General features: G+C 40.9%; 5 protein-coding genes and 1 pseudogene across 7 annotated transcripts in view; 3 read left to right on the top strand and 3 right to left on the bottom strand.

The window, feature by feature from the left end:
- Positions 1 to 4,632, top strand: part of LOC104783381 (protease Do-like 2, chloroplastic) — a 10,822-nt gene extending 6,190 nt beyond the window's left edge. Inside the window, exons 2-20 of one of the 2 annotated variants that reach the window (XR_002037856.1) lie at positions 1 to 235; positions 351 to 527; positions 600 to 673; positions 773 to 836; positions 933 to 977; positions 1,147 to 1,254; positions 1,627 to 1,704; positions 1,799 to 1,865; positions 2,047 to 2,105; positions 2,190 to 2,289; positions 2,390 to 2,469; positions 2,604 to 2,660; positions 2,767 to 2,870; positions 2,949 to 3,036; positions 3,132 to 3,217; positions 3,324 to 3,348; positions 3,449 to 3,520; positions 3,625 to 4,079; positions 4,353 to 4,632. Coding sequence is in view for 1 of the 2 variants with exons in the window: in XM_010508539.2 (XP_010506841.1) it covers positions 35 to 235; positions 351 to 527; positions 600 to 673; positions 773 to 836; positions 933 to 977; positions 1,147 to 1,254; positions 1,627 to 1,704; positions 1,799 to 1,865; positions 2,047 to 2,105; positions 2,190 to 2,289; positions 2,390 to 2,469; positions 2,604 to 2,660; positions 2,767 to 2,870; positions 2,949 to 3,036; positions 3,132 to 3,217; positions 3,324 to 3,348; positions 3,449 to 3,520; positions 3,625 to 3,981 (1,842 nt within the window). In the remaining variant the exon portion in view is untranslated. Of the gene's footprint in view, positions 236 to 350; positions 528 to 599; positions 674 to 772; positions 837 to 932; positions 978 to 1,146; positions 1,255 to 1,626; positions 1,705 to 1,798; positions 1,866 to 2,046; positions 2,106 to 2,189; positions 2,290 to 2,389; positions 2,470 to 2,603; positions 2,661 to 2,766; positions 2,871 to 2,948; positions 3,037 to 3,131; positions 3,218 to 3,323; positions 3,349 to 3,448; positions 3,521 to 3,624; positions 4,293 to 4,352 lie in introns of those variants that run through there. The other variant, XM_010508539.2, reaches the window with a different exon arrangement.
- LOC104783382 (classical arabinogalactan protein 26-like) lies at positions 4,688 to 5,436 on the top strand. The gene has a single exon (XM_019245140.1). It carries the CDS (start codon positions 4,728 to 4,730, stop codon positions 5,133 to 5,135), a length of 408 nt encoding a protein of 135 aa, XP_019100685.1. The 5' UTR covers positions 4,688 to 4,727; the 3' UTR covers positions 5,136 to 5,436.
- On the bottom strand, positions 5,579 to 6,235 carry LOC104784467 (annotated as a pseudogene).
- Positions 6,470 to 7,757, top strand: LOC104783376 (transcription factor bHLH82-like). Its single transcript, XM_010508533.2, has 5 exons — positions 6,470 to 6,680; positions 6,784 to 6,930; positions 7,012 to 7,077; positions 7,158 to 7,292; positions 7,392 to 7,757. The coding sequence occupies exons 1-5, from the start codon at positions 6,480 to 6,482 to the stop codon at positions 7,737 to 7,739; spliced, it is 897 nt and encodes a 298-aa protein (XP_010506835.1). The 5' UTR covers positions 6,470 to 6,479; the 3' UTR covers positions 7,740 to 7,757.
- On the bottom strand, positions 8,237 to 9,104 carry LOC104783377 (cytochrome c oxidase assembly factor 6 homolog). The gene is given in 5 exon segments (XM_010508534.2): positions 8,237 to 8,446; positions 8,608 to 8,752; positions 8,783 to 8,920; positions 9,019 to 9,087; positions 9,090 to 9,104. Coding segments are annotated over 4 exon segments (351 nt in total). The 3' UTR covers positions 8,237 to 8,446; positions 8,608 to 8,623.
- On the bottom strand, positions 9,212 to 10,964 carry LOC109124895 (RNA polymerase II C-terminal domain phosphatase-like 4). Of its 2 annotated transcripts, XM_019245139.1 has the most exons (6): positions 10,894 to 10,964; positions 10,699 to 10,811; positions 10,409 to 10,589; positions 9,968 to 10,257; positions 9,692 to 9,877; positions 9,235 to 9,603 (listed from the first exon to the last, which is right to left on the bottom strand). In XM_019245139.1, exons 2-6 carry the CDS (start codon positions 10,759 to 10,761, stop codon positions 9,235 to 9,237), a joined length of 1,089 nt encoding a protein of 362 aa, XP_019100684.1. In that variant the 5' UTR covers positions 10,762 to 10,811; positions 10,894 to 10,964. The 2 variants fall into 2 exon arrangements, with proteins under 2 accessions (XP_010506838.2, XP_019100684.1); XM_010508536.2 differs by lacking the exon at positions 10,894 to 10,964 and having other exon boundaries at positions 9,212 to 9,603; positions 10,699 to 10,821.

Raw genomic sequence — 10,999 nt, 5'->3', positions numbered from 1 at the left:
AGTGTCGCCGGCCGGCGGGCCTCCCTATATCTATATGATGGCCGTCTCCTTAGCCAATTGCTGCTTCTCCTTCCTGAATGCCTCCGTGAAACTTCAATCATCTTCATCCTTGTCTTCACCGTGCTGCTTCGTTTCCGCGCCGCAGTCTCCACGAGCATCCAAGCATCATCATCATCTTAAGAGGAAATCCTCGAGGTCTGATTCATCTCCTCCTTTATTAAGCAACAACCCTGAGGTAAAGCCTTTTTTTTTTTTTTTTTTTTTAATTTTAAGTTTTTGTCTTGTGGGTTCCAATTCCTATTATGATTATGAATGTGTGTGTCTCTCTTTCTCTCTATCTTCTTTGACAGAACCAGAGGAAGAATCAGGCGGGTCGAGATGAGAGTTGTAATAATGCTCATCAAACAATGGCATTCAAGGCCTTTGGTTCTCCCAAAAAGGATAAGAAAGATGCTGCTCTTTCTCACCAACGGACTGATGATCCTGCCAAGATTCACGATGCATCCTTTCTCAATGCCGTTGTCAAAGTATGTTACTCTCACTCTGCTTGCGTCTTTTTGAGTTCTCATCATTCTTTCAACCCGTCCCTGTGTTTCCAGGTTTATTGCACTCATACTGCGCCTGATTACTCCCTCCCATGGCAGAAGCAGAGACAATTTACTAGCACTGGCAGGCAACTTTTCCATTTACCCTCATCTCTTCTTCTCTTATTGTCCCTTTTTAAGCATGTTATCTTGTGTTCCATGAGTTTGATAGTTCAATTATTCGGCAGTGCTTTTATGATCGGAGATGGCAAGCTCTTGACCAATGCTCATTGTGTTGAACACGACACCCAGGTTTACTTTCCTTCCCCAACTTCTTTTTTTTTTTCTCCCCTTTTCTTATCATTCCATTCCATCACCTTCTCATGACTTAACTTTTCTTTTGATCAGGTTAAAGTTAAGAGAAGGGGAGATGACAGAAAATATGTGGCTAAGGTTTGTTTTGCATCTCTCTTACTTGCCCTGCAGGTTCCTCCTCTATTTGCGTTATTTGCGTTTGAGATCTTCTGCTTTCAGTCAGTTCCATGTGTTCATCAATAATGCTCCGAAACTAGATTTTTGTTTATTCCTCTGCTATAACTTGCCTTTTATTTCTACTGCCCAGGTTTTAGTAAGAGGTGTGGACTGTGACATTGCTTTGCTCTCAGTAGAAAGCGAGGATTTCTGGAAAGGTGCCGAACCTCTGCGCCTTGGCCATTTACCCCGCCTTCAGGTTTCATCATTTCTTCAGATATATATTTATATGTATTTCTTAGTCTTCGAGTTCACTTCTCTTTATATATTTTAACAACACATTTGACGGCCTAGATGAGGGATAATGAACAAACAAAAAAAGAACAAACAACCACATCTTTTACTCTAGAAACACAATATTACAGAATGGGGTATGCTGTTCATCTTGGTGGTGTGCGATATAGGAAATTTAGTCAGTATGTGGTCTTAATGAAGCCTCCACCTGAGAATGTTTTACATACTCCATTTATAAATAAAAGGCTTAGGATGTGCCTCCCGGTTTTTTAGTTCTAACTATTTATCTGAACATAGCTGTTGTTCATAGAGTTTCCATGATGGCTTTGATATGCAGGATTCAGTAACTGTCGTGGGATATCCTCTTGGAGGAGATACAATCTCTGTTACAAAAGGGGTTGTATCACGTATAGAGGTTTCCCGATATCTTTGGCTTTGCTTTTATCCCATTATTGCCGTGTTGACAATTTTAACAACTTTTCCTCGTTGAAATTGTTTTGGGAATGCAGGTAACATCATATGCTCATGGATCATCCGACTTGCTTGGAATTCAGATTGACGCTGCAATAAATCCAGGTCAGTGGATCTTTCCGTATGAATTATCTTCCTTTTGTTCCCTAGTATCTTGCACTTTTTTGTAAAAACTTGCATATGACTTGTTCTTTTCAGTAGCGTGTTTTTCACTAAAATTGCTTGCTTCTGAGAACCTTCATCAGTATTATTGTGATAGCCACTTCTTATACTTGCTAGATTGTAGGGAATAGTGGTGGCCCTGCATTCAATGACCAGGGGGAATGTATTGGAGTAGCATTTCAGGTATTTGCTTTGGGATTTATAGAAATAGAATACCTGTTTTTAATTTTCTTTCCAAACGTATGCCTCACAAGAGATTTCCTCTAGGTTTACAGATCTGAAGAAACTGAAAATATTGGTTATGTGATTCCAACAACAGTTGTTTCTCACTTTTTGACTGACTATGAGAGGAACGGAAAGTACACTGGTAATTGTTTTCTCTTGAATTTCATATGTTCTACTGCAAGACCATTATCTTCTAGTTGAGCCTTTCTGTTGTTGATACTTAAAATATATTTCTCTTGCAGGTTACCCTTGCCTTGGAGTATTGCTGCAGAAATTGGAGAATCCAGCTCTGCGGGAGTGCCTCAAAGTTCCTACAAATGAGGTAGGCTTGCTTTGTTAGTTTGCCTGTCTTTTTTTCAGATAAATACATTGCCAATATAATGGTTGAGGATATTGAGTCTTCCTTCTTAGCAGTTTGAGTCTACACTTAAAAGTGATGTAACCTTAATTTTGTAGGGGGTGCTGGTGCGAAGAGTTGAACCTACATCTTATGCAAGTAAAGTCCTGAAAGAGGTAAAGAGCATGGATCATAGAATTGTTACTCTACCGAATGTCTACAATCGAATCTTCTCATCCTTGATTTCTGGTATGACCTGACGAGTACTAATTGTTAAATCAGGGAGATGTGATTGTAAGTTTTGATGATCTACACGTGGGATGTGAAGGAACTGTACCCTTCCGATCCAGTGAACGCATAGCATTCCGTTATCTCATCAGTCAAAAGTAAATAGCTTATCTTGTCCAGGGATGTATTAACTTCCTCCACTTATTCTCATACTTGCTTTTTATTTCACTGATCAGATTTGCAGGTGACATCGCGGAGCTCGGTATCATTAGAGCAGGAGAACATAAGAAAGTTCAAGTAGTTCTAAGGCCACGAGTGCACCTGGTACAACTCTCTGCATCTACCATTTTAAGCATTTTGCGGTTCATGCCTAGTAAGCTAATTGCCAATACTTCATTGTCTTTTGTGCTTTTAAATAGGTACCGTACCATATCGATGGAGGTCAGCCATCATACATTATAGTTGCTGGTTTGGTGTTTACTCCGCTCTCAGAACCGCTGATAGAGTATGTTTTCCTCAGCTTGCTAAGATGCATAAGTAAACCGAAACTTTCTCATTGTTTCCCAAATGCATAACTGTTTTCTCCTTTTTTCATTTTAATGTATCAACAGGGAGGAGTGCGAGGACACCATAGGCGTAAGCTCACTCTGCTAAACCTTAACTGTTAATTTAATTTATAAATCCACTATAACTGTTCTTGCAGTCTCAGCTTGAGTTTGTTCCTTCTAATTTGTAGTTGAAATTATTAACAAAGGCACGATACTCTGTGGCAAGGTTTAGAGGAGAACAAATCGTCATCCTATCACAGGTAAGCCCTCAAGAGGATAATGAGTTCTTAATTCCATGTGCATTCTGGTCTGGTGAGTGCTACAATAATTTAATAATTCACTCACTCGACAAGCATATCTGTAGGTGTTGGCAAACGAAGTAAACATCGGCTATGAGGACATGAATAACCAGCAGGTCCTGAAGTTCAATGGAATTCCTATAAGAAACATCCATCATTTGGCACACCTCATTGACATGTGCAAAGATAAGTATCTAGTTTTTGAGTTCGAAGACAACTATGTCGCAGTGTTGGAGAGAGAAGCTTCAAATTCTGCTTCCTTGTGCATCCTTAAAGATTATGGAATCCCCTCAGAAAGATCTGCAGATCTGCTCGAGCCATATGTAGATCCTAGAGATGACACCCAAGCACTTGACCAAGGTATCGGAGACAGCCCTGTGTCTAATCTGGAAATCGGCTTTGATGGACTGGTGTGGGCATAAATTGTTCATAAAAGGCGTCCGCAGATGGAAGCCACTGAAAGCCCACACAGCTTCCCGTAACATATGGGAAAGCTCTCAGCTTCATCCTCATTCATAAGGTCTTGAGCTGTTCCAAATTTAGTGAATTCTTTCTTCAAACCTCTAGGGATTGAGTTTTATAGAAAGTTGACCATAAGAATGCACATTGTGTTCAGATGAGTGTACTGAGAAATGCATTGCTAGAATCTTGACCAAGATCAACAAATGATACTATGTTTGATTCTGTTGAGAAATGAAATGCAGCAATGTCTGCTGTAATATTTTCCAGTGAATCCCTTTTTTACCACTTGCATTGTCTTCATTAACTGACAATAAACCTAAGATTGTTGCAGATCAGGAAAAAACATAACAAGAAGTTAAAGCTGGCAGTCACTTCGGGTTATATCAAATCAGGAGAGAGCTTCACGGGACTCTACTTTGTTTTTCTTTTTAGATTACTTCTTTAATTTATTCAGCATATCAAAACATACAAACAAACACTCCGACACAAATCAAAACCCGACAAATCCATATTTCATGTGCTCTGCCCTAAAACAGAGGTCCACAACCAAACCCACCAATCTTGTCTTTTACCTCCTCTATAGCTGTATAGTATACCTTTATCTTCTTCAATTTGTCATTCTTTTTTCTTTTTACCTCTCACAAACATACTCAGAGAAGCAGAGAGACACATAACACATTCATTAATTACATAGTAACCTGTGACCATGAGCGTCTCTCTGTTAATCGCCTTCACCGTTCTATCACTCTGTATACACACTTCAACATCCGAGTTCGTACAGTTTCAGCTATCCACCATATCAGCTGCACCTTCGTTTTTGCCTGAAGCTCCAACGAGTTTCTCAGCTTCTCCTCCGGCCATGTCTCCAGATGTCTCCCCTCTGTTCCCTACTCCAGGTTCGAGCGAAATGTCTCCTTCCCCGTCAGAAGCTTCAGTGATGCCGACAATCCCTTCAAGCCTTAGTCCACCAAACCCGGATGCTGTCTCTCCTGATCCTCTGCTCGAATTTTCTCCAGTTGGGTCCCCTCTCCCTGCTTCATCCTCAGTTAGTTTGGTCTCATCACCACTCTCCTCTCTGCTTCTTGTCTTCCTCATGTCTTTCTGCAGTTTCTAGTAATCATATGGGACACAGCGAGCGAGTAAGCAAGCCTTCTCGACATCTTCTACAAACAAAACAAAAAAAGAAAAATGTATTCTTCTTGCCTTACTTACTCTCTGTTTCGTTCTGGATTTTTCATGTAATATTAGTAGTATAGCTTTTAAATTGTTCGAGTGTGAGATTTGCTCGTAAAGCAGCACTCTGCAATTTGGGCAGGTGCAGTTGGTGTACTTTGTAACAGTGATATATGTGTGTGTGTGTTTTTTGTGCCTTAAAAAGTCAAGTCAAAATTGATTGATCCTCTAATTAAGAAGCATCCCTCACATGTCGCTGTCTGAAAAATGGCTTCATGCGATTGAACAACAAATGAAAACAGGATAATTACGATGATCTGGTCTCGGTCCGCAGGAAAAGAACTAGGATTAAATAGACAAGTGAAATGAAACACAGAAAGAAGCTAAGCTCATGAGTCATGAGGGGGTAGATGATGAGCCAACTAAAAACGACCTTTGGTGGTGCCATCATCGCAGTTGCACATAACGTAAAAGAGCTTCCCCAACAAGTTGCCGAGTGGTTTGAAATCAAAAACGCTGCGTTTCTTGAGGGAAAGGCGTCTCTTGAGCCTCAAGTTGTCGTCTTGGAGCGTCTGGAGGGTAAGAGAAAGCTGTCTGATGACCTCTCTCTTCTCTTCGTCCTTGGCGAGCATCAGTCTCTTGGATGAGACTCAACCTTTCCTGTTCTAGTTTCAAAGTCTCATCATCATCGTCTTCTTGTTTGTTGTGCTCAACCCCAACGGGGTCTTCAATCTCAGAATCGGCCTCTTCAAAGTGAGAGTTAGTGTCAGAAAGGGATTCTTCTTGTTGTTGGTGAATCTTAAAGGAGGAGGAGCGAGAAGCGTAGTGGGAAGAAGAAGAAGAATAAGAAGAAGAAGAAGAAGAGCGGAGCAAGTGATCGAATCGCTCGGCTAAGGAGCGGTGAGCTCGATAAAAGTCTTGGACGAAGGTGATAAGCTCAGGGCGTTTCTTGTATTAAGTCTCAGCACGCTGGGCGAAAGAGTCAGCGTTTCCTTCAATGAGCATCATCAGCATTGACTTTGTCTTGCCATCAAGCTCTGTTAATTTTTTTTCAAAACCAATTCAACAACAAAGACAAACAGAGAGAGAGAGAGAGAGAGAGAGAGAGAGCTCTCCTCTATATCTATATCTATATCTATAGGAACGGAGTAAAAAAGAAAAAAAAAACCAGAGAATGTTTGGAAAAATGAAACGGCCAGTAAATAAAAAAATTAGAAATCAAATTTTTTTGAAAAGAATAAAAATGGGGAGGGAACAGAGGAAGAAGACAGAAGAAGAAGAAGAGATGGAGAGTGGGAATGGAGAAGGAAAGGGAGAGTTCATAAACCAAAACAATGACTTTTTTCTTGATTCCATGTCACTGCTCTCTTCTCTCCCTCCTTGCTGGGATCCATCTCTTCCTCCTCCTCCTCCTCCGCCACCAAACTCTCTCTTCCACGCTCTCTCCGTCGACACCCCTTTCCCTGACCAGTTCCATCACCCTCAGGTACCAAAACTATATCACATTGATCCATACATCATCAGTAACTCCAAAATCTATTAATGATTCTGATCCTTTTGTGTTGTTGTTGTTTTTTTGTCAATTGTAGGAGTCAGGTGGTCCAACAATTGGCAGCCAAGATGGGTTACAAGCACAAGGGACAGTCTCGACCACCAGCGCACCAGTTGTTCGTCAAAAGCCAAGGGTTCGAGCCAGGAGAGGCCAAGCCACCGATCCTCACAGCATTGCTGAGCGGGTATCTCATTATTCACTGGGATTCTCCCATCTCTTCTTTTCTTCTCTTATCTTGTGTTTTTAATTGTTTGGTTTTGAACAGCTAAGGAGGGAACGCATCGCAGAGCGTATGAAGTCTCTTCAAGAACTGGTTCCTAACACCAACAAGGTACTCATTTTTCTGACCTGATTAATGTCTCTTGTCCTGGATCTAGCATGATAACTGAATTGGTTGATGAGGCGATCCAGACGGATAAGGCATCAATGTTGGATAAGATCATCGAGTATGTTAGGTTCCTTCAGCTTCAAGTCAAAGTACTAAGCATGAGCAGATTGGGAGGTGCAGGTGCAGTTGGTCCACGCCTCAATGGTCTCTCCGCCGAGGTCAGTTTCTTAGTCCCTTATGGCTTTCTACATCTGTCTATAGTGGAATTACCAAATCATCATTCATAATCATCATCGTCATGGTTTTTGGTAATGTAGGCAGGAGGACGGCTCAACGCCCTCACTGCACCTTGCAATGGCGTAAACGGGAATGGAAACGCGACAGGATCATCCAATGAGAGCTTAAGGTCAACAGAACAGAGGGTAGCAAAACTGATGGAAGAAGACATGGGATCAGCAATGCAGTACCTTCAAGGGAAGGGGCTTTGCTTGATGCCCATCTCTCTAGCAACCGCGATATCATCCTCAAGCACTCACTCTCGTGGATCTCTCTTCCACCCCATCTCCAATCCCGTCGCAGCAGAGGATGCAAATGTAGCAGCAGCAGTTGCTGCACCTGAAGCCTCCTCGACTATGGATGATGTATCTGCTGCCTCCAAGGCCTGAACCATAGAGGATACTCATGTGTTTCAACCTTCTCAGTTTAAGTCAAACATTCATATCCAAATCATTTTACTATTTTCACTGTTAAGCAAGAATAATATAAAAACAATTACACAAAGAACATAACCGACAAGACAGAACACTCGTATACGTAACAGTGTTTGCTCAATCGTGGAACCAGTATAATATCCAAGTTGAAGCTTTCACTCTCTTATAACTAACTATAGATAGGCCCAAATTCTTGAATCGGCCCGGCTATTTATGGATACGAAAACTGTGAATAAGACCATTGTCCATTAGATGCAGAGGAAAGCACACAAACACTCCTAAATTTCCTAAGTTTCAGGAACACTGATGAACAAATCAAGTCTATAACTCACACTGCTTCAATAGCTCAACAACCAAACAATCAGGTTCTACACATGTAAATATAAACCTCAGCATATTGTATACTAGGTGCTTGCAGAGTGATCAACTAACATTTTGGGCAATAGACACAAAAGGCAAACAATCAGGTTCTTGAACTGAAATGTGCCACTGATTGACAAAAAAAAAAAAAAGAATTGAAATGTGCCACCTTTATTCCCATGTTCAAGGCTTACAACTCAAAATACGTCTAAAACTATAGGCAATGCAAACAAATCTCATGATTCAGAAACAGTATTTGGCCATTGTAAATCTTCTTCCACACAACATAGACGCCTTAACACCTGGCCAAAGACAAGACAAAAAGCTTGATCATAAGAAGAAGGATGAGAACAAATACATATGTACAAAAACACTAAAAGAAGTATGCAAAGATAAGAGAATTGAAGAATCTGAGATTGAAGTCAAGTAAGGACAGATTGAAGTAGGAGTTAATAAAAAGTACCAGGAAAGGAAGGAAACTAAGTTGAAGGAGAAGGCTTGAAAGTGTAAGGCTGAGGAAGTGACATTGGACCTTTCCTCTCATCTCCAGCATCCAACAGCCTTTGAACTCTCTTGTTCCTACAATACTCCCTATCGAAATGCTTCACCTGCAAAATTCCCACTCAGAGAGTAGTAACCCAAGAGGAGCGACAGTTGTTGACGAATTGGGTTCTAGAACTACTACACTCCTTAGGATAGAGAAGACCAACGGTAGCGATTTCAGTTGGCTTTTTACCAGATTCCTTTTCTAGACAAGCGTAAAAAGCATCTCTGGCCTGCCACAATCAAAGGATCACTCCCAGCCATTTACAGTTTATTATAACCTAATCACTGAATCAGAATCAGAATCACAGAGAGAAAAAGGAAGACGGACCTTGTAGCAAGCATCTCTAGCTTTCTGAAGAACATCCTCATGAACCTCATTAGGGTTCGACGACGCATAAAAGTATCGACAGCCATGTCTACGCGAGCGAACACGACGGAAAACAGAAACAGAACCAAATACAAATGTACTACGGTTACAAAAACTTTACTTCATAATCAATTAAACAACAAAGTTTATCACTTCTTTCTCATTGGTTTACATATATCACTCTTCTTCTGTTCCTTGTTGCTTCTTGAGCTGCTCTAAACTGAAGTTTTCTTCTGGCTGCTTCTTCCACAGGTAATTCGCTGCGTCTATCCATCCTCTATGCACCACAAACTTCTTCTCTCTCACAGCCCAACGTGCCTTCTCTGTTCCCATCTCCATGGCCACCACGTGTGTCACTGATGCATCCACTTCCGTTGCGCAGGTTGCTCCCAGATCCTCAGCCATTTTCCACAGAGGGTGATCTTCTGGCTTTGCCTTGGTTGGGAACACCCGACTGAACACTACTTTAAATCCTTTAAGTATCTCTTTACGCACTTGTTTCAGCATCAACCTAACATCTTTATTAGATATGTCTTCATCCACATTCTGAAAAAACACGAATAATAATCAAAACCCCAAACTAGGCAAAAAGACAAGTTTTCTTAAGATTCAGTGTGTATATATTTGGGCATACCTCAAAGAAAAGAGCATGTGCTTGTTTTAGGACTTTCAGGACAGTTGCAAGTGCCCCATCTGGTTCACTCTCATCGCTCTTCAACTCCGATAGAGACTTGTATTTGTGATCAAACTGTCTGCAGCTCGAAGCGAAAAAGTGATACCTCTCTATTACGATCAAATTGTCCTTATGATTTGGCCACGCCTGTGCATCAAACCAACCAAGTATCAGCACAACTCTATAAAATGATTACGAGTTAAAATGAAACCTTGACAAAATACACAACATACTTACATTCTCTGTATCGTCAAGAATCAGAACAGCACTTTCTTGTCCAAGCACCACATCTAGACTCTTTTGATGTCTCACTGTGCCGTCATCCCGAGAAATGATCCGATCACCAAAGTACTCTCCTTTGGGGTCCAGCAGCTTCGCCATCTGTCGCGCATATGGCCTATCTCCCATTGTGTATATGTACATCACAAACATCTCACTGGCTTCTTTTAGAAATGAGTGAACAAACGGCCTCAGTTTGGTCATCATGTGCATAAATTCCATCTTGAAAAGACTACCTCCGGAAACATCTGAGATTTTCAAACAAAATCCAAAAATTCTTAGAAATACAACACATACAACCATCTAGATGGGACAACAAAAGGAAAAATACAACACCGAAGTCTCATGAACAAAGATTACATTAGAAGAAAAGCAAAACAATGTAGCAGAGTATGTCACCTTGAAGAGAATGAGTATGGCTATTCAAGTATTCCTCCTCTGGTTTCAGGTCCCTTAATATGGTAGAATTAAGCAGCGTGTGGTCTAGATCGAGAACTAAATACAGCTTCCGCTGGCGTTGCAAGAATCCCATATCTGAATCACGCAACCTGGAGATCTCATCTTGATTGAGCCTCATTTCCTAAGAACACAGCATTCCCAAAGCTCATTAATAAATAAAAAAACTAAAACTTGATTCAAGAGAAGCTGTTCTGTGATATTTGTAAGGTAATCGAATTAGATTGGTTTACCTTGTGTATATATCTAAACGAAACACCAGTTTCTTCCAATTTTTGCCCACAGACAAAGCACATGTTTCCAAACGAACCTGGATGCTCGCATTCTCCCTTGCTTGAGGATGCTTCTGCAAGCATAAACAGATTCAAAATTCAATATACCAGAACAGATGACATGACAAACAAGGCTGAAGAAAGAGAGAGCTTCACCTTCAATCTCTACTTCCTCAACAGTTTCCAAATGCTCAAACTTTCGTCTCTTTGACCTAAAAGATGATTGAGAAAAGATAGCACACACTGTAAATACTAGTAGAGT

The sequence above is a fragment of the Camelina sativa genome, chromosome 4 (genome assembly GCF_000633955.1).
Source record: "Camelina sativa cultivar DH55 chromosome 4, Cs, whole genome shotgun sequence".
NCBI lineage: Eukaryota > Viridiplantae > Streptophyta > Magnoliopsida > Brassicales > Brassicaceae > Camelina > Camelina sativa.
This window is presented reverse-complemented; position numbering and strand designations above follow the sequence as displayed.